The sequence below is a fragment of the Lepus europaeus genome, chromosome 12 (assembly GCF_033115175.1).
Source record: "Lepus europaeus isolate LE1 chromosome 12, mLepTim1.pri, whole genome shotgun sequence".
In the NCBI taxonomy this organism is placed as follows: domain Eukaryota; kingdom Metazoa; phylum Chordata; class Mammalia; order Lagomorpha; family Leporidae; genus Lepus; species Lepus europaeus.
In genome coordinates, this window is record NC_084838.1 from 60,941,514 (window position 1) to 60,968,772 (window position 27,259).

A 27,259-nucleotide genomic window follows, 5' to 3' on the forward strand; every position below is an offset into this window, starting at 1 on the left:
TAGAAGGTTAAGCCTCTGCCCGCAGTGTTAGCATCTCATATGTGCACAAGTTTGTGTCCCAGCTGTTCCACTTCCAATCTAGCTCCTTGCTAGTATTCCTAGGAAAGCAGTGGAAGATGGCCCAAGTATTTGAACCCCTGAACCCACATGGGACACCTGGATGAAGGTCCTGGCTCTGGCCATTTGGGGAGTGAACCAGCGGATGGAAGATCTCTCTTTTGCTTTCTCTCTCTCTCTTTCTCTGCCCCTGGTTCTCCTTCTCTGCAACTCGGACTTTCAAATAAATAAATATTTTTAAAAAGTTAACAAGAGGGGCTGGCACTCTGGTGTGGTGGGATAAAGCCTCCACCTGTGGCGCCAGCATCCCATATGGGCGCTGGTTCAAGTCCCTGCTGTTCCACTTCTGATCCAGCTCTCTGCTATGGCCTGAGAAAGCAGTGGAAGATGGCCCAAGTGCATGGGCTCCTGCACCCATGTGGGAGACTCAGAAGAAGCTCCTGGCTCTTGGCTTCAGATCGGCCCAACTCCGGCCACTGCAGCCATTTGGGGAGTGAACCAGTGGATGGAAGACCTTTCTCTCTGTCTATAACTCTACCTCTCAAAATAAATGAATAAGATATTTTTAAAAATTAACAAACAATGAATTTCAACAGAGGGTGACATGTTTTAAAAAACAAAAGAACAAGAAAATCTAATTTTTTAAACCTGATTATGTTTTTGTATCACTATCAGAGATTACCAAAAACTTTGGGATATAGGATTGCATTCTTAATGTTGAACAGTGGCGGTGTTTTCTTACCTTTTAAAAATGAGACTGGTTACAAATATTTCAAATTTATTAATATTCTAAGTGGTATTATTGTAACTTTATCTAATACTGTTTAACTCTATTACCTGCCACATAATAGCAGCAACTCCACTGCTGCAAAAAGGGCGGGAGAGGTAAAGGGGAGGGTCCTTGAGTGCCCGGGGAAGTGTAGACCACGGAGGGAGGAGCCTGTCTTACGGAAGCATGACTCACAAAAGCAGGTCTAAAGGAGGGAATACATGCCTCCTTTTCTTTGCTCTTCCCACTCTCCCTCCAAATGTCCAGTTTCCTACCCTTGACTTCTGTTGGTTGGACCTTAGCCCGGCGGAGCTGGGAAAGACATTTTACAGGAACAGAGTGAGGGATGTCTGCGGACAAGTTGCCACTACCTGGCAATTCTAATTTGGGGAATGAGGTGGAGGAATGGAATTTAGGTCAGATTCAAAGCCTTAATTTGGCGGGGCATTAAGTCTGCATGATATCATCCAAAGCCATATCACATGACTTTTTCTTGCTGGCATCAAGTTGCTACATTTTTTTATCCTACATGAAAATTTAGTTTATGACTCCATTGTAGCATTAGCATTGGGTGCTTTTGAAAATTCTTCACGAATGATCTTGTTGGTTACTTCTCAAATCTTAACATGCTTCAAATGTCAAAAATAATTTGATCTTCTCTAATTAGAGTTAATCTTTAAAACCCAAACCAACAGGTGAAAGGCTCATATTGTTCCTATAGCAATTAACTTTGACAAAGAATTATGAATGATCTCTCTCTCCCCTTCTCGACCTTTTGGAGGTACCAGGAATGGACAAGAAAAATGTCAGCTGTCTTTGTAAGCAAATACTCTCTGCAACTCGGAAATAATGATGTGGTTTCTTGGTTCTTTTGTGACTTTGTTGGAGGTTGGATATACAGCTTAGTTGGTTTTTTGATTGGAAGGCAATGTCAGTTTTGAAATGGCAGCATAATAATCAATTTGGAAAATTGAACATTAGCCATATGTAATGTTATGTGCAGTGAAGATAATCTTTATGAGCATGGGAGATGAGTCTGTAGTAAAAAACTTGAAGTTGGTCTGTGTTAAAATCGTGTCACATCTGGAAGGCATTTGGTGTATAAGATTACATAGGTTTGATACCATTCAGGGTTAAGACATACGGATGGGACATTATGCAGAAACTTGTTTTTTTTTTTTTATATACTTTTTAGATTTAGCTTAGAGAATTTTTGAATCATAAGGAGTCAATTTGAATCTGTATTAAAGATAAAATGAGTAACATGACAAAATGGGAGCAATTTTGAGCACATGGAACACAGCTCGGCACCATTATACTCTTGGTTCCCTTCTTTGAAATGGGTACAACAAGTAGACATGCCTCGCATTCTTTTGTTTTTCTCATTCCCCAAGGGACTGTGGTCATGAGTGGTAGATTCCATGGTGAGTTTCTGTCAAAGGCTCATTATGATTCATGGTTACAATGACCTGTATTTGAAGCCTTTTTCTTAAAACGATCATTTGAAAGAATGCTGTATCATGTAACAAATGAGTCCCCATGTTTCTGTCAGATTGTAAACTTTTCAAAGTTTCTTCAAACATATTAATTCATTTATTAGAAAAACACTGGCCATCTCTTAAGAAAAAAGGAAAGGAGATACTAGCTATTTTGAGTTTTGATTTTACCACTACAATTAAGTTCCTTTCCTCTGAAACGCAATTTTAATTTTTAAGAGGAAATTACTATCTTCTTGTTTGTTTCCTTATTGTAGCCCTTCTCAAATATTTTAGCTCAATGATGTGTTATTCAGATAGTTTTATTCCTGGTAAATTAGCTTTTGCCATGAAAATATGGGGACAGAAGTTCTTTGAACCACTTATCAAGGAACTTCTAGGACATTTAATACCATTATCCACCACATCAGCAAACTTCCCGTTTCATCCAGCGACTTTTCTCATTTTTTCCTCCAGTATTATGATAAATTTTTTTTTATATACTAAAGCAGTAATGAATGTCCATATACAAATCTACACTGGTAGGAAGTATGCTCTTTGTTGTCTTATTCTATTATTCCGTTACTTGTAATGCACCTTTGAATTAAATATGTACATTTATTTCTACATGAATATGTCACCAATGGCTTAAGAGCCATGGTTTAATTATAAAACAAGGACTGGTTATTAATCACATACAAATATTTTAAGATGTAAAAAACCCATCCAGTTTCTTTTCTTTAAACTCATATAATGAGTTTTAATGATTTGGCAAAGTGTCTCCTTAGCTAATGGAAAGACTTGTGTTCAAGTAAAAACTTTCTTGTTGGGAACACGTGCCTTAAATGGACATTGAGTAAATAAGAACATAATTTTTTAGACATTGACTCAGTTGCCAAATTTTATGTGTGAAGAGATTGTAGATACTTAAAAACTGGAATATGTATAAGATCATAACCAAACAACTAAAATCTATGATTGGTATTACTTGCAATCTATTTTTAATTTGAGGAAGGTGAGAAATGTTTTAAGTGTTACCAGCCATCACTGTAAAATAGTTATTATTCATTAAATGTTGACTGAATATCTACTCTGTGCCAGGAGTTATGCAGGCAATGAATAAGACTAATAAGTATCTTGACCTCATGGATTATAAAATCTAGCAGGAGAGCTGACACTAACCCAATCATTTGATTACTTGTGTTTTCAAAATACAGTGCATAGTGGAAAGAAGGGAGAATTTGCTAAGTGGGGAACTTTGGAGGAGTTGGGGGAGGAAGTAGCAATTAAAACTTATAGTAGCAGCTGGTGCTGTTACGTAGCAGGTTAAGCTACTATCTGCCACGCCAGCATCCTATGTGGGCTGGGTTCGAGTCCTGGCTGCTCCACTTCCAATCCGGCTTCCTGCTAATGTGCCTGGAAAAGCAGCAGAGGATGGTCCAAGTCCTTGAGCCCCTGTACCCACATGGGAGACCTGGAAGAAATCCCTGGCTCCTGGCTTTGGTCTGGCCCAGCCCTGGTAGTTGTGGCCATTTGGGGAGTAAACAGTGGATGGAATCTCTCTCTCTCTTTCTCTCCTTTGTCTCTTTCTGTAACTCTGTCTTTTGAATAAATAAATGAAATTTCTTAAGGAAAAAAAAAACAAAAATAAAACCCTGGCCGGTGCCACGGCTCAATAGGCTAATCCTCCACCTGCGGCGCAGGCACACTGGGTTCTAGTCCCGGTTGGGGCGCTGATTCTGTCCCGGTTGCTCCTCTTCCTGTCCAGCTCTCTGCTATGGCCCGGGAGTGCAGTGGAGGATGGCCCAAGTCCTTGGGCCCTGCATCCGCATGGGAGACCAAGAGAAGCACCTGGCTCCTGGCTTCAGATCAGCGCGGTGCGCCGGCCGCAGTGGCCATTGAGGGGTGAACCAATGGAAAAGGAAGACCTTTCTCTCTGTCTCTCTCTCTCACTGTCCACTCTGCCTGTCAAAAACAAAAACAAAAGCAAAAACAAAAAACCTTACAATACATTTTAAGAAATGTTATAGCCTTTCTTCACAAATACTTATATCTTCACTGTTGGAAGAGGTTACCTTTTTCTCTTATTTCTAATCCCTTTGGAAAGCACTTACTGGACAACGTGAGAACTGATTCCTTCTGGTTTCCCTGGGATCAGAGTACAAGAGAAGGGCAGTTGCAGAAGGGAACCCAGGAGATATGATTCTGCAGACACTTGGGAGAGATCATGTCCTTTTCTACGATGAGAAAGATTGCCAGGCAAATATTAAAGTCTTATGTCCAGGTTTAACTCATAGATACTATCATGTTGAGTTTGAGGAAAAAATATATGGAACTCTATAGCACAGAAGGGCGGCACATGGACAAGAGTGTGCAATGTATAGGATTTAGAGTAATGCATCAAGACCCTAGGACAAAACGAAGCAGGTGGGCAAGTCATTGTGCTGGGTAGTGTAACAAATACTGTTCAGGCCTTTGGGGGTAAAACAACTTTTATTTCTCCATGCTTTCTTTTTAAGAGAAAATTTAAGACTAATAGGATCATAAACAAGCATTTGGTTTACACTGAAATTCGGCATTGATTTTTCAATTTGCCTGCATGAATGTGTTCTTTAGTCTGATGACATTCTGTTTTTCATTTCCAGTTTCATATTTCACCAACGTTCTCCTTGCACTACATACCTTGCTATAAAATGCAGGTTTCTTGATTTCCAACGGGAAAAAAAGAAAGCATTATTACATAGTGTAACTGAAATCCCAAATGTCTCCCAGGTGGAAAAGACAGAACATTCATTTCATCTTTCCCTACTGGATCTGGCTGGGTTTTGGGGAGGACTTCATTATTTTCACGTGGCAAACTGCACTGGCAAATTGTTCCTTAAAGGAAGCAGTGGCATGTTCATCTAATATTGTGAGATATGGGCAGCATTTGTGAAAGATGATAAATCCTACAACTCTCTTCAGAAACTTCAACAATAAATCCTACAACTGTCTTCAGAAAATACAGCTGGAAATGTTTTGCTTCCAACAAACATGCAATCTTCATAAAATTGGAAAAGAAATATTTTGAATAAATAATGTTTTAGTTTATTTCTCTCTTGTGCAAGAACAGTTTTTTTAGTCAAAATCATGCCATGAAACTCCTCCCTCCTCTACATTAACACTCTTGCCTCTGTATTTATATTATGCTAGTGCATTTAGTGTTTTTTTTTTTTTTAAAGTATGCCAGATTGCTTTGCCTTGTTTTTAAAGATAGAAAACTGGATTTGCTCCCAGGGACTCTTTCCCTAACTAGACCAGTTTAAAAACTAAACAAGAATTGAGTCAGTTAATTAATTTAAATGAGATTACAAATCAAAAACATATTATGCAATCTTGATTTAATTACTACATTTTATTTACTTAATTGGAAACACACTGTGGAAAGTTAGCGATCTTGACAATGACCAGTACGGTGTCTTTGCATGCTACAGGTTAAAGGCTTTGAAAAGAAGTTGAGGTGATCCTGCTTCTGACCTTTAGTTCACTGAATCCCTGGATCAGTAGAGAGTTATTGAACTTAATCTTGGGGCAGAAAGGTCAGATACGATTATCCCAGCTTTCATTGGTGGGAGGCTTGGGTGCTAGTTAATGAGGTACTGCGACTCTCTGCTTAGAGAGGCTGGTAGAGTTAGCACTTTTTGTGCAAGGGTCGTTGTACTGGGCAGTAGTGGTCCCCGTTGTGGACAGGTTTGATTTGCTCTCACATGTGTTCTGTGATCTTTCTCCCCTTAAATTTCACTTGTCTGCTTTTCAGGTAATTCCCTGTGGACAAATTTCAGTGTTTGAGTCCAAACAAATCCTTATTTTAATCCATGGGATGTTATGCTTTGAACCTAATCTAATCTCCCTGTTCAGCAGAAAAGTGACTTTTTAAAAGAAAATTTAATAATAGAACAAGTGGAATGTGGAGGGCTAAGAAATAGACTCCATTACATATCTGCTGTCTTAATTCTATATTTTTCTTTGGTTAATTAGATTATTCTACCCTCAACATAGCAACCTTTTTTAAAACCATGAGTTTTGCTAATTCAAACATACATTAGCAATAGAAAGGAGGTACTAAAGAGGGGAAATAGTCTAGATTAAAAGGCATGACTGAAAATTTGCAGAATGCCATGGCTTTCAAATATTATTTTGGTTCTGCTAAAAATACTCAAGTTTGATTTCTCTTCTTGCTTAGAACTGGGTTTAAGGGAATGGGTATGTATTCAGCACAAATTGGTCAAGGACACCATTAACAAAGTGATAGAGAAGATTTTCCATGTCAAGCTTGTTAACCACGTTTTGCAATGAAGTGAACTCCAAGTAATATAATGTCCTGTTGAGAAGAGACAGAGACAAAAATGGAGAGATGGAAGCAGAGAGGGAGACAGGAAGATAGGAGAGTAGACCCACAGGACCTCTCCTCTTCTCCCCTCCAGGCGTATTTTCCCACAGATTTACAGGCTTATGAGAGACTAGCAAAGGACTTAGTGTTCCCATGTTCTTTCTTTGTGTCATTTTAATAAATATTTAATAGAGGGAAAAAAGAATATTGTAAATTATCATTTTGTGTCCCCCCAATTGAAAAAAGTAGTCCTGCATTAGAATCAGAGTTGCGCACCGTCTTAAGTGTGATGGAAAAGAGAAATGGCAAATTATGTAATAGGAATTGTGATTATGTAAAGCCAACTCACTCTAAGCCCCAGGGAGATCAGTCACGGCAGACAGTAAACTGCCAGCACTTTGAGCAGAGGGAGGGGAAGAGAGAGGGAGGCTTTATTCTAGGAGAGCAGTTTTCTCCTTTAAAAATATAGACATTTTTTCTTAGCTTTTTGTTTTCCTAGTATAAAATGTGTGCATTTGTATCCCTTTCCTCCAGGCTTTGTGTCTTGCATCTTGACGTTCTCTTTCTTAAGTGATTCTAGCATACTATATATTTAATTTGTAAAAACAAATGATTTTAGTACGTTTAATTAGTAATGTTTTAGAGAGAAAGAAGGAGTCTGTTCTAAGTCTTTAACAAAATAATCTCATGGTGTTCTTTCACTGACAATGGGCTGTTTCTTCACCTGCTTAAGGCAAAGGAATATGACAAAGGGACCTTTTATCACATGATGACTAATTTTAGTTCTAGCAAGAGGCTATCTGTAGGTTAACAGGTTACGGTACGGGTTTCATTTACTCTTCTGATATCCTTTGATATAAAAGCTATATTGTTGTAGAATCATAGACTTTTAGAGCCAGCGGGGGCCTGTTAGTTTACCTCCTTCAGTTCTTGTTTGTACCAAAATGACCAGAAATTAAAATTAGGCTTCTCAAATTTGATTTTTCTGTGGATACTCAAGCCAGGGTGTCAGAGAATAAAATGAGTTCCTGGAATAAGTTTCAATTAGGAGTAGAAAGAAAGATCACTAACCTAGAAGAGAAAGATCATTGTGGGCCTGCGCCGGGGCTCAATAGGCTAATCCTCTGCCTTGCAGCGCCGGCACACAGGGTTCTAGTCCTGGTCGGGGCGCTGGATTCTGTCCCGATTGCCCCTCTTCCAGGCCAGCTCTCTGCTGTGGCCCGGGAGTGCAGTGGAGGATGGCCCAAGTGCTTGGGCCCTGCACCCCATGGGAGACCAGGAGAAGTACCTGGCTCCTGCCTTCGGATCAGCTCGGTGCTCCGGCTGCAGCGTGCCAGCCATGGCGGCCATTGGAGGGTGAACCAACGGCAAAAGGAAGACCTTTCTCTCTGTCTCTCTCTCTCACTGTCCACTCTGCCTGTCAAAAAAATAAAAAATAAAAATAAAAGATCATTGTAAGTTGTGTGGCCCACTCCCTGCAAACTAGGAACCTGCATCCTGGGCTCCCACCAAGCAACTGTTGTACCTGTTGTCTACCATACTCCCATTTTCCTTCAGGAAATAGGGAGGCAGGAGGGAGTCCTACATTGGATTGGGGATTGTATATCTGTCCCCTTTCTTGACCACAAAAGGTTATCTGACTTCTAATGTATGCTTTCACATAAGAGTGGCATGCTTAGCCTTCCTTCTTTGTAAATTTCACATAAATTTTTATTTCTGTTAATTTGACTTAACCAAATGAGGGCCATAAGGCTAAAATAGGGCAACTTCTCTCCCATTGTAGTGGTCAGAGTCTAAAAGGGACAGCCTGAGCCTGGAGGGCTGCAGGAAGATGGGTGGACTGTTCTGTACAAAGACGTTGAGGCATCAAATGTGGGTGACATACGGGATCCAGAGTTCTAAAGTGTGGCCTAGGTGTTTGTAGAGGCCAGAACACAGTGCCTTGAAGGGCACAGTAAATTTTTTGGCTTAATTTTTTTTTCCCTCTCTGTATTTGTACGTGTAAAGGTTTTGGGTATTGCCTCAGTTTTGAGTTTTATAAAGATCACCTTGGTTGCAGAGTGAAATATGTACTAGAAAGCTGGAGGTCAGGTTATTTTTTAAGACCCTGTCCCTAGGTTCTTCTCCACCTGCTGTCTTTTATGACATGCCCATGCCTCCCCTTCCTAAGAAGAATCAGTTGTTCTTTCATTTATAGCGACTATCACAGTTGTATTATTTGTCTGTATACTTCTGACTGTTTAGGACATCCTCTGAACTTCTAGAAGGCACAGAATATATAATATTTTTTAAAAAGTTATTTTAAAGAAAGATTGATTTATGTGTTTGAAAGGCAAAATGAGAGTGAGAGAGAGAGAGAAAGAGAGAAATATCAATCTTCTATCAGCTGGCTCACTCCCCAAATGGCTACAATGGCCAGGGCTGGGCCAGTTCCACAGCCAGGAGCCAGGAGCTTCTTCCAGATTTCCCACAGTGGGTGCAGGGACCCAAGCACTTGGGCCATCGTCTGCTGCCTTTACCAGGCCATTAACAGGGAGCTTGATCAGAAGTGGAGCAGCCAGGACTTGAAATGGCACCCATATGGAATGCTGGCACCACAGACTATGTCTTTACCAGCTATGCATAGTACTGGCCCCCCAAAAAACTATTTTAAACATCATTAATATAAACTATACATCAATTATAAATTAAAAAGAAATTTAGTTTGCATTATAGGGTACCTACGTGTTTCACACATCACAAAGCATTTGGAATATAGAAGATGCTTCATAAACCTTGTTGATTTGCAGTTAATTGGCACTTACATAAATGATCTTCAAATAAACTTTCACAATTTTGATGATCTACTCACCTCTGAGAGTTGCCATTTATCACTCCAGAAAGTTAGTGCTCAGAAACAAATATTTAACTGGTGATTATTTATTTATTATAATATATTTTGAACAAGCATTTTCTTGGACTTCTACCCAGTTATCCATAAAACATAGAAATTCCTTTTATTTAGCAGAGAGACTCTAAATGAAATTTGACTTAAAATCAGCCTCTCTTTAATGTACCCATTTATGTATAGAATTTAAGGCAATAATACTTTTTTCTTACTTAGAATAAGTTTTAAAAAAGGTTTTTAAAATTCTGAAAAATACTTTGAAAGCACTGGTAAATGATGGGAAGGAGGAGGGAAGTTAGAGGAAGGCAAAGTTCCCAGAAGCATTTAATCTACTAAAAGATCATTTGGCTTTCCATGATCTTAGCATTGCATCATATACCTGAGAAGTAGTGTGTCCAAACAGGTGACCCGTATGGAGAACAAAGTTTTAATAGTTGCCATGATACTTTGGATGCACCATTTAGATCACTTAAGTATCAGGATCTTTCATAAAATGGAGTCACTTGAGAGACTTGGGCATTCCATTAGGAAGGTTTAGATACTAGAAGAGCCATAAGATTGACTGCTTTTTTAAAAGGAATGAAGAAAAAGGATAAAGAGAAGTTGGTATGGTTCATGCAGGGATGAGAACCTTTCTTATTTCAGGAGAATCTTTATTCTGGGAAAAAATGAACTGATTGAGTTAAAAAGTAGTAATTTAGAAATGGCTTTTTAATTATCTTTTCTTCCTAGAAGAATCAGTGTATGAATGTATTTCAGAGAGTTCAGGTGAAATGTAATCAAAAGATAAGTTTGGGTGTAAAAATTTTGAAATTTGTGCACGATTTTTTAATAATATGCATTTCCCATGAAGACCTGTTAGATGTATGGACTTCAAAAATGTTTGCACAAAGATAAATTTATCTATTAACTCTGTTCTCCACAGACGTGTTGAAGTACCCTTGTATATTTAATTCATACTTTTAATAACTGAAGTTTGGGGAATAGGAGATTTTCTTTAGTATGCAATCTAAAATCTCTTTCCATGCACCAGTATCTCCAGTCAGTTCAGAAGAAGAAAAGCACAGAAATATAGGCAATATTGATTGAGATTAAAGAAGCAAATATGAAGAGCAGAGGCAGTGGGGAGTACTGGGTTTGGTCTGCCACCTTCAAGATCATTCACCTCTCTTTTTTTCCACCACATCAGAGTCTCTCCAGACATGAGACCTAGTGTGCTCCGCATCTCACAACCACTATTATTAGCTTTATCGCTAGAGGCTTTGGTCTCCTAGAATGTAGTTTACCTCTACTGACTTCTAAGCATGGCCAGCTCCTGAGAGCCTTGAAGCATCTATGCTTTCCTCCCCAAAGTATTTATTTAGGAATTCTTAGGTGGGCACACAGCAGTCCCCCAGTTCAGTAGATCTACCACAGACAGTTTTAGGTATTTGCACTGGGATGGACAGAATTCATCATGTCCCTTTTCTCTCTTCTTGAGTGTTAGTCCATTAAAAATGTTAATCAGTTTTGGATGTGAGTCTATGCTTAGTATCATTGATAGTGGAGGGTTTGTCTGACCCAGTGCTTTCAGACTTCATATAGTATAATCTGTGCCGTGATTCTATGAAGTAGATAGGACTATTGCAGTTTTCAAAATCAAGACACTGTGGCTGTTAAGAATTAAGTAACTTTGCAGGAGATGTTGCCACTAGTGAGCGAGAGCCAGGATTCACTGTAACATATTAAATACATACATAGGGTAGGGAGAGGCAACTGTGGAGCACAGTGATGGAAGTGGTTCAATAAAACTTTTGAGTATAGAGTAATTTGACCTAGGTGGTGAATTGGAAGGGTTTAGATGTGGTCTGAATAATTCCTTCTCTGAAGTCAACCACAATAACAGTTCATTTTTGGTTTCTCTGCCAATTGCAACTCCCTGGTTACTTCCTTTTCCAGCAGTTGGAATTAAGTGACCGATATAAGGTGACATAGGAGTTAAGAGTAGATTATAGTGTTAGGATTTACAGCCTGCAAAGTAAATGTTCTGTTGCTTGCCTGCAAAAGAGTTTTGAGGAGGCAGAATATACTATTTTCATGAGGGGGCACAGGCTTTGGGGTGTGTAAGCTTGTCACTGAGTGCCAGTAAACACCAGATCATTTTAGAAAGTGGAATTGTTACAGAAAAGCAAATGTGTGACTCAAATTTAGGGTCCACTTCAACTTTCCCTGAAATGCTTGTGGGTTTTTTGTTTTGTTTTATAAGTATATTGTTTCAGCTGAAGATATTGTTGGAAGTGGGAAAAGAAAGTAATTTACAGTAGAAAAAAATAGGGTTTCTGCAGTAAGATGCTGGAACAGGGGATGTCATTGCTCTGAGTACTTTTTAAGGAATAAGAGAGGCTTTCATTCTTTACTCTTTTGGACCCAAGTTTAGGAACAGATAATGGGAAAGAATATCATGGTGCTGTTTTGAAGGTAATATCACTAAATATGCCAATGCTTATGTAGAGAGTCTACAACTCCTGAAATGAAGCTACTTCTGCAACTTGTCTCCAGTTGAGAGCATTAGGTAGCCTCATATTGAGTCATCACGAAGGTGGAATTCACTACCTTGGAGGATACATGTCTAAACCTTCATAAATGTAAGGTAGCTTTAAAGGGAAAAATAAACAGTAGGGATGGTATGGTCAGTGGGTGTGTGAGGCATAAGTAGAACCCCTCATCATGACAGAATCTCTTAAGAAATTAAATTGGAATGTGGTATTGACTGTGAGAGACATTTGTCAGAGAGCTCAAAGTAGAAATAGCTAAGGCTTGTAGCAAAATAATACAATTTATCATTTTTGTGTCATATTCTGGCCTTGAGAGTAGCCAGTGTTGTATCATTTCTTATAGGAATGTAGAAGGGGAACATACATCCTATAAGGCACTGAGTACGTCTTGCCTTGATTTCAGAAAAAGTAATAGAAGAGTTCACGAGAGCTGAGAGAATACCCAGCTCTCAGCTCTCATTGACTTGCAGGGGACTCAAGGCAGAATCCAGACTGCAAGGGTAGATTTCCAGTTTACTTTCATTTTGGGAAGCTAGGAAGAAGTTGGAGGATATGTGGAAAGCCTTGAACTTCTTTAAGATTTCATGAAATCTGTTCTAGAACAAAAAGAAAAAGGCACAAGAATGGGGTGGCAATGGTAAAATTCTAATCTCAATGTTAAATCTAAGCTAGCAGGCATGAGGCAAAGGGCAGAAATAAATAACCAAGTTATATGCAGGAAGAAACTAACAGGATGTTCTTGCATTTAATGGTAGAAGCAGTAATTGCAGTATGTTAATCACTTACCTGGAAGAACAGAATAAACCTGATGAGAAAGCCGGCATATAATTTTTATGCATTACCAAGACTCAGTCCTATGCTTGGCTTCAGTGTCATGGTCAGGTTCTGAGCAGTCCATGGCAGTCCATGACAGAGTGTCATCTGTGCTCCACCTATCAAATTTCATTGAAAGTCACTCTCAAGTCCAAAATTGCCTTTTCTAGCAAGAGAGGAAGTCTGTTGAATCTGAGCCATCCGTTCGTCTGGCATTTACTGCGTGCCTAGTGCATTCGCAGCCACAAATGGCACACTGAGGAAGACACAAAAGAAGTGTGTCTCTCTGCCTCCGTGTAGGAGCTTGCAATTTAGTTGGGGAGACAAAATTTAAATGCTAGAACCAGTAAAAGAAGATGACAAAGCAACGTACAAGAAAACGTGTAATAATATGGGGCAAATGACAGATACACGCAGAGGGGACATGGGGGAGTGAGCAAAATACAACGGTGTCGGCTTTGTCAGGAGAGGCATGTTGGCTAACAGTTGTGCTCATGTATCTTCCACATTTGTTTCTGTAGCATCAATGAGGAATAATGTGGCATAGGAAATTCATGTATACTATATTCTTTTCTTGCTCCTTATCTGAAGAGTCTGTCCATCTATCACAGATGAAAATTAAATTGATCCAACAATTTGCTCTCCACAAAGCCATGTTGGTTTCTACCTTGTAATTTATGCTTTTTCTTGGTGCTTGCAAATCGATTGCTATTATGGGATGTAGTCAAATCTGGGCCAGGATCCAGGAGGTTGGGGATTATTGGAGTGGGGATGTGTACATGCATGTGAAATCCTGGAATAGTGGGCTTTCTTTCCTGTGTATTTTACTCATTGAATAAAAAACTATCTTTGGGTTTTTAAAAGCTTGTTTAATTACACTCTGATTGCATTTTTGAAGGGAATATATCTGCATTATTTCATACTACTACTGATAGGCCTTGATATTTGCCTAACCTTCCAACCATCTTTACTGGATTTGTAGCCAGACCTTTTGCTTCAGAAATGTCTTGCTCTTAGCTCAAAATGTGATAGAGCAATACTTGTTTTTCTTTTTTTTTTCCTTCTGACATAAAAATATGTTATAGACATCCATCTAGTTTGATGAATAAAATACTGCGATTGAAAGGCTCGGGAAAATATACTTTATTGAAACACTCAACTTCACTGTTGTATCTTAAACATTTTTAAAGTCCTTCTGAGGATTGTGAAATTGTTTCAACCAAATTAAAAAGAAAACATTTTCTGTGATTTCTTTACAGATTCTGGACAATCAGGAAGTCCAAGCCACAATGATCCTGCCAAGAATCCTCCAGGTAAATATGTGTTCCAGGACGTTTGCAATCTGACATTGTTGGAGAACAAAGGCTCCACTGTATAGATACACGCCCCGTAATTGGTCAGCTGCCTATTTTGTTCTGGCAGGCAGGTATGATTGGGACAAGATGTGATTGTGTTTAGGCCCTTTGCAGTGGCAAATACTTCTATATTGGCGTCATCAGTATTTACCTATTCATCAATGTTTTAATTTCTGTTGCTGTTTCTTTAAAAATTAACGTACATGTTTTATATGTGTATCTTTTAGGTGTATCTTTTAGTCATCACTGTTTGAAACGCCAAAAATACCTTTTGATCTTTTCTGTTAAGCTTCGAAGAAAAAGTAAAAATTTCCATACTCTTATTATAGTTTATCAACGTTCATTACTTTAAAAGTGGGGTGGCTGTTGGTTATGTTTTCACTGAAGGATTTTTGCAAGAGTTTTTATTCCATAAGGTTTTTATTGGATCTCCAGAATCAGGAAATAATGAAAATTGCACTTTTTCTTTAGTATAAGGTATGCCAAATGCTCTCTTTATTTTCAGAAGTTGTTCCAGATCTGAAAATGGGCTTTAATAACTTGGCTGTCTTGATAGTATTGTTGCTCCAAAATCTGAACATACAGCATTTTGTTTTTGATTTAGGAGCAGTGTTTTGTTCTCATGAGAAAATAATATAAAACTAGTACAAGGAAGAATTTCTAGTTTTTAGTTATTACAAGAATTTTAATTATAACTGTGACTTTGGTGAAAGAATACTCCAAGAATAAACTGACAAAAGCAAAACACACACATAAAAAAGCCCCAAAACAGTCACACATGTGCTACACTACCCCAAATAATCTCATCTGCTTTTCCATTGCAAATAAAACAAAAAAGCCTATAAAAAGTAACACATAAAAATTTTCTTACATGGACTCAGTTTTAGGTCCTTAATTTTTTAATCTCCTTTGACATAATGCTTAGGCAATGTAAGATCAAAATATCTGAAGAAACATAAAATTGCAAGAAAACATGTCAGACCAACTTTTCTTAAAGTGATGTTAGAATGACACAGCAAGTATATTTATGAAGGTGCTCCAGAAAATTTGTGGAAAAATGAAATTAAAAGAGAGTTTATTTGGGTACAAAAACTTTTGGAATCTGTGTTTTCATAGTAATCATTTTTATGAACATTGTGAAGACACCTCATGTAAGTGAAAATGTAAACTCAAAACAATATATTTTTATCTGAATCATGCCCTTAGTTTGTTCTTTACTTCCACTTTAAAAAAGTTTTTTTCTAAGAACATATTAGCTTATTATGTTTTATCCAAAATTGTATTTTCAAAAAAAAGTTCTATTTACAGATTTTAAAATGTATACCAACTTTGTTTTTCTTGCTTTTCCTCACAAATCATTTAATACTTCTATAAACTTAGAGTAACACATTAAAAGTAACACATTAAATGAATGATTTTAAGTGTAATTTGTAGTTAAACTTATTATTTTATTTTTTGTGTGGATATGAAATTAGAATTCTTTCAGTTATCTTTCCCCAAAGGGAGACTATTTGGAATAGAATATGTCTTCTTAGAAATTTTCTGAAATTGTGAATATTTCATTAGTCTACAGTGCCTCTTACCATTATAGAGACATTTCTTCTTTTTAGTTGACTAATATTCTCTGTGTTGCATCATAGCCGAAGGAGGATTTCATGTAGATATTTTCCAAAAGACTTTTTACTTGTCTTACAAAAACTGGGAGGAAAAAGCCTTTAGCAGGAAAGGAGTTGATAAGTATTATAAGTCAGACTAAGCAAAAGATGTGTTCTTGCGGTTGAATGATAGCTTGATTTGAAATTAATAAAGTAGTTATTGTTTGAAATGCGTTTCTGAACATGTATAGAAGGAATAATGCTCACACAAAACTATTCTGTATTTTAACTGAATAAATAATCTTTGAATAGTCCCAGACCATCAGGATTGAATTTTTCGATGATTTTCTAGAAGCTTTTGCTACACTGTAGCATCTCTTTTTGTTTGTTTGTTTGCATATAATGTGGCAGACAGAAACAATCAAGGTAGAATATTCTAATTTGTCTCTTTTGAATTTTCCTTGCAAATAAAACCTTTTTGAGAACTGTGTATTAAAACTGAGATGTTACAGGTAGATATATTTTGTGATTACTTGAAAATTGTTTTTGTATACAGTACATTGAAAATCAACTTTTAGAGCTAGAATATAATAAAATACCCATTGTACAAAATTAAATGGGATATAGTGAAAATTTTTATATGTCATTATGGATCTAACAATAGAGCTTATTTTTTATCTTTCTACTTTCTTATTTATGTATTTAATTATTTATTACCTAGAAGCCTTTTATTTAAGGTATACAAACTTCATGTATTTGATATATACAAATTTAGGAACATAGTGATTCTATCCACTCTAACCTCCCTCCCTCTCACTTGCACTCAGCCTTCTTCCTTCTCCCTCTCCTATTCCCATTCTTATTTTTTTACAAAGATCTATTTTCAATTAGCTTTAAACTCATAAGATTAGCGCTAAACTAGGTAAAGAGTTCAAGAGGTAGTAAAAAACAAAAACAAAAACAAAAAAACCTAAAAGAAAAAAAAAAAAAAACTCTTCCTCAAGAGTTGAGACAAGAGCTGTTCAAAATCAGCACATCTCAAAGTGTCAATTTCACTTCTATAGATTACTTTTTAGGTACTCTATTAGTTACCACAGATCAGGGAGACCATATGGTACAATACAGCTTATTAGCAAATTCTGCTATAGACTTACCATAGATCTTATTAAAGAATTTTTGATGAAAATATGACCTGGTCATGTAATGTGTTGTAATAAATCAAGCCCCTAGGAATATAGGTTGTTTTCTCATTTTAAATGTGAAAAAACAGAATTTATTAAAGGTTTAGTTTTGTAGTCAATTGGGATAAACTATACCCACTGTTACAAGCTCCTTTAATAAGTACAAGCATCTTTGGTATTTTGGAGTATAATTGATCTTTCGTCTCTGTATTCTGGCCTTGGCTGAAATGTGAAATCTCCAAAGTTGAGATTTATTTATTTATTTGAAAGGCAATGTCAGAAAGAGACAGATCAATCTTCCATCTGCTGTTTCACTCCCCAAATGAACATAAAAGCCTGGACTGGACCAGGCGGAAGCTAGGAGCCAGCAACTCCATCCTGCTCTCCGAAGTGGGCAATAGGTACTCAAATACTTGAGCCATCATCTGCTGCTTCTCAGGCTCATTAGCATGGAGCAGGATGGGAAGCAGAGTAGCCAGGATTGAATCAGCACTACACTAAGGTATGTGGGCATCCCAAATGGCTTCTCAGCCTGCTGCCCTCAACACCTGCCCCCATTAAACTTATCTTTTAATTCTACTATTCATGAACTTTTTGAAGTATCCTCCGATTTGTTGCTGAATATTTTGTTTTTATTCTTTGTTACTTGGTGGAAATGGGCACCATAGTCTTCTCAGAGATAAAGTGCTCTAAAAGTTAGACAGAACCCAAGGAGGTAGCATTGTTATTTTGGCCAAGAACCGCTGGGCTACTTCAATTTTTAATGATGTATATTCTTTTGATTATGACAGAGTCAGAAGGTAGATGTTTGTATTCAGTTACTTCTTTTTGACTACCAAGTCGATCCCTTCTAAGCAGTAGAACTCTCAATTATAGGAAACAACTACTAGGAACCAAACAGGGGTAAAATATTAATCTAGGGATTTAGGTCTAATTTTATTTCCAATAATTAAAAACCCCACTGCTACTTTTAGGAAGTGCATGATTGATTGGATTGTAATGTTTTGAAATTAGCTTTGACTTGTTTTATTATTTTGAGTCCCCATATTTACTGGGCTCTGTTCTGTTAGATACTCCAATCTGAATCACTTGCCTCATGGTGCTATGGGTGATATCCAAGGAGAACAAGGCAATCTGGAAGTATGGTTTTGGTTTCTAAGTCAATTCCAATCTGCTACTTTGTTTTGGAGTTCAGAAATGCCATAGTTTTATGGAAAACTGTCCTTTGGCTGTTAATATTAAAAGCAGTCTTAGAAAATTTTGAAATACAGATTTTTGAAGCATTTCTGCCATCATTGACCAGAATTTTCTTATCTGGGATGGAATGGACATAACTTCCTACTTTTCTTTTCCTGTTTCTTTTCTCTCCTTTTTTTCTTCTTTTCTGTTTTTGCAGACTTTATAGAATGCTTGTGTTATTTTGTGTGTTGAGTTTTACATGTAGCCTGAATAAACCTCTTGGAACCACTAAGAACATTAATTTGGTTTATACTTTGAATAAGCCACATATTTTCTCACTAAAACAAGGATGGAACTACATAAATAATTAAATAAATTAAACAAGTACTCTCTATTAACCATAGCAACATGCTTGTCTTGCACACTTAAGTCATAAAAATTTTGAGGTTGCTCTTTCTCCAACCTTGCTTTATAGATACTGAAATTGGAACCAGTTATCCTGGAAGATTATCATGAAATTATTAAAAATCAACTAAATAATTACTAAAGAAACTAATTCAGTATCTGTAGCATTCACTGTCATGTGTTGAGATCATGAGGGCCCACATTTACTTGACTTTTCACTTAGTGTCTTAAAATTTGGGACAATTGTATCATCCTCTACAAATTACTGAAATAATAAAATTTTTTACTATTTTCATATGAAGGCACATACACATGTATAGGCCCTCATGAACAATATAAGATTGTGTTTTATCTTAAAATATGGTGTTCATAATCAAAAGAAAGGGAGAATTTATTCTGATTTAAAAAAATCATACCCTACTCTGTTTAGTTGGTAATAACAAGTCCATATCTACTCCTTCTTATTTCATCATTTATACTGTACATCAGGATCAAGATGTCTTTAATCAGGGGGAAGTATACAATTTAATGATACTCAGAAATAATTTAAATGTTGCTATTAGACAATATGCAATAGATTTTTAAACAGGCTTTCTATTCATAAAAGTATAAATAGAAAGACACTAAAAGGATTGGTTAACAGTGGTTAAGACCTGACATCATAGATAAAGCTTTTATGTAATTTAAGAATGAGGTCTGTGAAAATCTGTACTAAAATTTCTTTACAGATTTGGTTTCAGAAGCATTCTTCTTTATTCTCTTACTTGTTTGGAGACATAATATTCAATAAATTTCTTAAATTTCAAACTTAGGATAGCATTCAGAATCAAGGAAGAGAATGAAGGAAATGTTTTGTTCACAAATTACTACTGAAAAGCCAGAAGGGCGTATAACCCTCTGCTTCTTTTTTTATGGGCTACATTTGAGTACTTGTATACAACCTACTCCTCAAAGGTTGATCTACACAGCAGTTGGCACCTTGCCCAGCCTCTTCAGTGGGATGAGCCTGGTTACTTGTAATGTTTAATTAGAAAAAAAGAGACAAGTTAGGAATATCCTGAAATTCCTGAGAGAAGGAGATTTTTTTTTCTTATTTCTCCAATTATCTCTCATGTCAGGCAATTAATAATATTAAATGCCCACTGGCTGCTGAATTCAGAATTAAATATTCCAGATACTAGGGATATAGGTTGAGTCAGCTCAAAATTAGGAGTAGATACAGGCATTTGTACCTTGGGGAGTTGGGAAAATGCACCATTCCACATCAAAGACCATAAGGAACTTAGAAAGTGCTGTCTGGAGGTGGATTTTTCAGCCAACAGATATTTATTGAGCATCTATTATGTGCATGGCTCTAAGCTGGATGCTGTGGAAGGTTTTGGAAAAAGGAATTACACTTGAACCTTTCCAAACTTTTATGTCCATAAATATAATCAGCATAATATATATAATACATTATACATTATTATATATATAAAATGAAGACTAAATATTATTTAGTACTACAACTCCAGTGTCTTTGTGTCTTTGGAGTTCAAAGTTTTGAAATACTATTCCCAACCTCTGTATGGAGTGTGGTGGAGTTGGAAGAGTGTGAACTCTGGAATTAAAATTTCCCCCTGAATCAATATTCCATCTTTTGCAATGATCACAGGGGCCATGAGGTGACTGAGCAAGGCAACCAACTCTACAGACACTTAGTGCCATCTGTCGCCTCCACATCAGTTACAAGGAGCTGGTAGGAGAGCATGCCTGGCGCACAGCAGATACTTGATAAAAGTGAGGAGATTTTTCATCCTCCTTTCTCTTCCAACTGGGCCGATATAAAGAAGGCTTCCTACAGGAAGAATCATTTGATGTGGAACTCAATAGAAATGTGCTGAACTTTTATACTTCACTTCTCTGAACACTGAAATGACCTAGCAAAGGTTCAGGGCAAGATAACATGCTGAAGAGTAGACTTAGATTTTGTAAAGGAGGCAAAAGAAGCAGATGTTTCAAGTCTCATGATGGAGTAAAACTTTTTAGATAATAAGTTCTGCTGTAAGCCTTTGAGCATCAAAGGAAAGGTAGAATAACATTTTATTACGTAGTTTTAATATTGGATAAGAAAGTACAAATGTATTTTTAGAGCCTTTATCTGGAAGACCCTTGCATTAACACTGTATAAATGTTTTCCCACTTGCTTTCCATGGTGTTACCATTTTGTGAAGTCAATTTTTCCCTGTCACTTACTCTTCCTGGTCATCCTTTTATGTCTCCTTCCTTCTGTTGACTCCTACTTAATAATTCATTTCTTTTTTTTAAAAAAAAAAAAACACACTTTTTGCTCCACAGTCAGACGCCTTCAATCGAATGTTTCATCTTTCTTTTTTATGAAATGACTTGAAAGACACTGAGATTCCATCTCGACTTCCCCTGTAACTGGGCTTTGTCCCCACTGGCTGGGTCCAGCCTTCCTTTCCATTCCATTCCTGCTTCATATTCTTGCGTGTTTCTTTGATTTAGCTGATTACGCTCTGCTTAAAGCCCTCCTGCCCCCTCTTGCTTTGATGATGATCTCTTCTGGTAATCCCGGAGAAACTTTCTATTTTCTTTTAGTTGTGTGTGGAGATTTCTTCCTTCTTCTTCATCAAATTTTTTCCTCTAGTCGTCTATGTGTTTTCAGAGCCTCCTGTGACATTTAAAGTAGATTCATTAAGACCTGTATGTCCAACTACTTTTTGGGTGTCTTTGGTATCATGTCTCATGGATAATTCAAGTTTAACATATCCCAGATTCAAGTCATTTTCTTTTCTTCTACCAGGCTTGCCCCCTTGCCCCTCACTGTGTTTTGCATCCAGAAGAATCTACTTGAATCAAGTACCTCATGATTCCTTTCCGGGGACCTTCTTTTTCACTCACTCTCTACATATTCATAGTCCACTTGGAAAGGTCCCTTTAATTCTGTTCCCCCTCTCAGTTGCCATTACCCCCATTTGGGCTCTAAATACTATTTCTTACCTGAAAGTGTGCAAAAATCTTATAATTCCCTCATCTCTCTCCATCCTTCCTTTCCTCTGTCCTACCTGAGTACACTTTGTGAAACAGTAATCTGACTTGCTTAAGGGCCCTGATGGTTCATTGTTTAAAGCCTGTTTTCTGTGCCATGGCTTTAACTGCTACTCAACATCAGAAGCTTAGGTTCCTTTTCTTCCTGTCTTCCGTGCAGTATGCTTTTTCCTCTGCCAAGGCTGCTGTACCCTCCCTACAGACTCTTGTTCAACCTTTCTAAGCAAACTAGTCCACGCATCTTCTCAGATTGCCCAGGCAGGAGTGGACATCTTTGCCTACATTAGGATTGCTGCTTGATATTGGAACACTTACACTTTTCTGCCCCAGTATTCAGTGATTTTTTTTTAATGAATTTGCTCTAGTCATTCAATATCTTTTTGCTTGACACACTCTCAGAAACATTATTTCAGAAAACAGCAAACATAAGTGTTTGTGGACTGCCAGTGCAACTATTTCACTATATTTACAGAAATATGGCAAAGAGCTTACATGTCTTGCCCATTGTCTCAATTTGTTATTGGCAAGTGCAGGTCAAAATTAATTTTTTCAGGGATCAAAAACTTAACTCAGTGGTAATTCCAATACACAATTAATCCTTTTTCCATTGCCTCACCTCCCCACCCTCATTAAAGGTAGCAGTTTATTGTGGTACATTGCCTCTTGATAAAACAAGACAAGAGTTGTCAAGTCTATACTCAGCCTGCACGTTTAGAGCCCTCATTGCTATGAAGAGAAAGAAGCAAAGAAATTTTCTGCTGAGACCTTCAGTAGGACCAAGCCTGGGTCTCCTGGGAGGCCACTCTGGGTGCCGCATGTGAGTCCCTAGGGACTAATGTAATGGTTGTAACTCTTGGGAGAAGGGGACACTGAACAGAAGGTGAGGACGCGATGGAGGGGAAGCTTGCATGAGCCATCAGCTGAATGAGCATTGGGAAGTGATGTCTACCAAGGCTTCCTGAGGTTGTGAGCTTGGATCACTGATGAAGAAAGCTTCCTCTGACTTCTTTTAGCAGTTACTAGAAGCTCGGTGGCCCCCATCTTTTCCTTCATCCCACGTTTTGTCAAGAGTGTCAAGGGCACTACTTTTCTACAAATTGCGGATCATCTTGGTACACTCAGTGTAATTTAACAGTAAATACCCTGCTTTCACAGTGTCGGGAAAGAAAGGACTAGTTCATGGGTTCGAGGTATTCAAGACTTGCCTTAAAAGTTTATAATTGTATTTCACAGTCTTATAATATGTGAAATGATGTCATAAGGTAACAGAGTCCAAATGAAATGTTAACATATTGATGTAGGCACTCAATTAATTTATATTGCACCTAGTTTCAGAGAACTTCCAAGATGATTTCACATAAATAGGTTGTAATTTGTTAAATTTTAAACGATGTTGTTATAACACATTTTTCCATCTTTGTTGAATGTCTAGCTTCTCCATAGGGAGGGTCCAAATCTCTATGTTAAGAGAGGTCTCAGTCATAATAACCCTGGCCAAAATGGTGACTGAACCTATGGCTCTGGGCAGTATTTTAGTTACCCAAATATCTCATGTTCCTTTTACGATGACTATCTGCACCTAAATTTTTCTCTCTATTTAAATTCTTTTCCCTCTCTATACATACAAGGTTTGCTTTTACAGCATATAGCTATAATTTAATAATACAGAACATTTTCTTCTTGGCAACAGAAAGCTAGCATTGTTCTGGATTGCAGATAGAGTGGACTTGGTCCAGGCTAGTTAAAAATCACTGAACTCTACAGAAGCTAAAATCTCTTGAATTACTGTCTTGTGTGAAGCTACCAAGTCCTCTCCCATTTGTGTATTAGGGCATCATGCTTGGAAAGAGGGATCCATTCTATAGCAATATGTTGCAAGCAGAGCAAAATGTGATGCAGAGATGTACTTAGCTACTCAAGCTTTAATCGTTTTCTACTTTATGGGTTTGAGAAAGGTGGTTTAGAAATATTGGGCAAGTATCTTACTAATGTCTCATTTTCTTCCTCTTTTTTTGTATCTGTAAAAAAAGTTAAGATGTCAAAATAACACAAGCAGGTATTTTTGTGTATGAATTTGACTTGTTAGTTTTTGCTTGCTAATGTCAATGACCATGGAAGAATTTAAGAAAAAAAACAAAACAAAACAAAACAGATTTTGGTTTTCATGGTTGTTACAAGTCCATTTGGGTCTTTTGATTTATATGATGCTTGTCTTCAAAGACCTTGACTCCTCTCATTTACTAGAACAATGGCCAAACTTCTGTTTTTGCTGCAGTATTTTAAGTTCTTTATTCCCTTAGGCTTATTTACCCCCTTGTTCTATAGTCTATCCCTTGCTCACATCCATGTCCCCACAGTATTCAGGAAGAAGACTAGAAAACCACTTGACTTTCAGATTTAATTTTTAAAAAATATTTATTTATTTAAGGAGTAGAGTTATAGAGATAGAGTGAGAAACAGAGAGAAAAGTCATCCATCTGATGGTTCGCTCTCCAAATGGCTGCAAAGGCTGGAGCTGGGCCAATCCAAATACAGGAGCCAAAGCTCTTTCCAGATCTTTCACATGGGTACAGGGGCCCAAGTACTTGGGCCATCTTCCACTGCTTTCCCAGGCCCATAAGCAGAGAGCTGGATTGGAAGAGAAACAGTTGGGACATGAACCGGTGCTAGCATGGAATGCCGGCACCACAGGCGGAGGCTTAGCCTACTTTGTCACAGCGCTGGCCCCCAGATTTAATTTTCATTAAAATCATCGTATGAACTTGATAATGACATGAAACAAACAGTGACATGGTGGATTGCTAGATGCTAGTTCCATTGTTTATTTTGTGGCACATTTGAAAAATGCACTAGATTTTTCATTTTAAAATCTGGTATTCTAAACTACTGTCATTTTCTGTGTTGAGCTACTTACTAAGCAGTTGGTTTGGATATAATGAAACAGTCTGCTATTTCATGCTTATATATCCTATTTTATATCCAGAAATAGTCTACAAGAATTCCTTTTCCTTGCGAGTGTTGACAGGTGATGAAGAAAGTACCTATGAGCTATTGAGAGAAAGCAGAGCAATGAATACAGAAGCTCAGGCCACTGCTGTGGTGACTCGTAACTGAGATGAGAATGTGAAATGTTGTAAGAAGATGGTTGGTGTACTGAATCTTAATACACCATTACTTATATATTTTTAAAGATTTATTTATTTGAAAGGCAGGATGACAGAGACAGAGATCTTTCATCTACTGATTCACTCCCCAAATGACTGCTACTGCCAGGGCTGGTCTCCCATGTGGGTGGCAAAGACCTAAGTACTTGACAATCACTTGCTGACTCCCAGGCTTATTAGCAACGAGCTAGATCTGAAGTGCAGTAGCCAGGACTCAAACTGGTAATCCAGTATGTAATACCAGTGTCCCAAGCAATAGTTTAACCTGCTATGCCATAACACCTGCCCCAATACATTACTACTTTTTTTGTTGTTTAAATGACATTGTTGTGAATACTTTTTTAAAAAAAAAAAGATTTATTTATTTACTTGAAAGGCAGAGAGAGAGAGAATCTTCCATTAACTGGTTTGTTCCCCAAATGGTCACAATGGCCAGGGCTGGGCCCGGTCGAGCTGGATTGGAAGTGGAGCAGCTAGGTCTTGAACTAGTTTCCATATGGGATGCCAGCATTGGAGGCAGTGGCTTAACCCACTGTACCACAGTGCTGTTCCTTGCCAGCCCCTATTACTACTTTTTAACAATAATTATATTCTGTCCCTTTGATGAGCGTGCCTAGATCCTTTTAATAATTTCCCTTATCAGGGCCAGCGCTGTGGGAAGCAGGTAAAACTGCTGGCTGCAGTGCTGGCATCCCATATGGGTGCCAGTTCAAGACCCCGCTGCTCCACTTCCGATCCAGCTCTTTGCTATGGCCTGGGAAAGCAATAGAAGATGGCCCAAGGCCTTGAGCCCCTGTGCCTGCGTGGGAGACCTGGAAGAAGCTCCTCGCTCCTGGTTTCGGATTGGCGCAGCTCCAGCCATTGAGGCCAAAACTGGGGAGTGAACCAGCGGATGGAAGACCTCTCTCTTTGCCTCTCTTTCTCTGTGTGTAACTCTGACTTCCAAAAAAAAAAAAAATCTTTAAAAGAATAATAATTTTCCCTTATCTTTGTAGCTATTATTTTTTCCTTGGGAAAAGTATATTCTGATATACCCTTTGTAGGTCTCCCTAATGTGTACATCTGACTATTTTATTTCCTTCCTTATATTATTCCATGGTCCCCATTCTAAGCTAAACTTGACTTGTTAGCCTGGCCTATCATATCTCTATTCTTGATTTTTTTTTACCACTGCATACACATGAACCATACATTTTGTCTTAACCTCATTATGTGCCTCTCCTTTATGTTTTTGCTTATGTTTTTCCTCTCTATAAAATATCTGTACCTCTTTGTCACTTCCTTGGTAAGACTTCACTAGACTCTCTGCAGCACAATTTTGCAAAAATAGCAATTAATGCATGGTTTTATCCCTCTTTACATGTCTGTTAGCAAATTCTGAATACATTGAGGAGAGATTTTAAACCTGACTTCTAAGGCAATTTCGGGCTAGAGATATTACTCAATAGTATTCAAGATTTATGATCAGGAGGTTTAGACCAATGCTAGAGCTTGTCAAATTCTCTTTCTCTCCCCCTTCCCCACGCATACACACACAGACATGCACAGCCTTCTAGAATTTTGATCCAGACCAATAAGACATAAAGTTAGGTCTTTTGCCATATGTGTCAAAATAATTATCATTTGCTGGTATATATAATATCCACATTATGGCTTAACTTCCAACTCAGCATCTTGAGACTTCTCACTGAAGCTTCCCTGAGGATATGTCAGATGTTAAAAATATTTGTAACTATACTAAAATTGAGACTGAAGGACAATATCTTGTTAGAATCTTAGAGGTGTGTCCCATAACCATAACTATATATGCAATATACTGAAAGTGAATGATAATGGTGTTTCCCTCATCTTTTACCCAGAAAAGTTAGTGGTGTCTGCTCTTGAGAAAATGTCGACAGATACATTTGATATTACTACATCGTCATCTCCTAGGTACAGAGATCTTCTTTTTTTTTATTTTTAAAATTTTTTTTATTAAACTTTTATTTAAAGAATATAAATTTCCAAAGTATAGCTTATGGGTTACAATGGGTTCCCCCCTCCCATAACTTCCCTCCCGCCCGCAACCCTCCCCTTTCCGGCTCCCTTTCCCCTTCCATTCATGTAAAGATTCATTTTCAATTCTCTTTATATACAGAAGATCAGTTTAGTATATATTAGATAAAGATTTCAACATTTTGCCCATATAGCAACATAAAGTGAAAAAACTACCATTGGATTACTAATTATAGCATTAAATAGCAATGTACAGCACATTAAAGACAGAGATCCTACATAATTTTTTTTCAAATTAATTAATTTTCTATGCCATTTCCTTTTTAACACCAGGTTGTTTTTTTTTTTCATTTCCAATTCTCTTTATATACAGAAGATCAATTCAGTATATAATTAGTAAAGACCTCATCAGTTTGTGCCCACACAGAAA

At 37.5% G+C, this 27,259-nt stretch overlaps 1 protein-coding gene across 8 annotated transcripts in view; it reads left to right on the top strand.

Moving 5' to 3' along the window:
* NFIB (nuclear factor I B) overlaps positions 1-27,259 on the top strand; it is a 241,001-nt gene that overhangs the window by 131,078 nt on the left and 82,664 nt on the right. For all 8 annotated transcript variants that reach the window (XM_062208243.1, XM_062208245.1, XM_062208244.1 and 5 more), the window contains exon 3: positions 14,164-14,217. In XM_062208243.1, the coding sequence (XP_062064227.1) occupies positions 14,164-14,217 (54 nt within the window). The remainder of the gene's footprint in view (positions 1-14,163; positions 14,218-27,259) is intronic.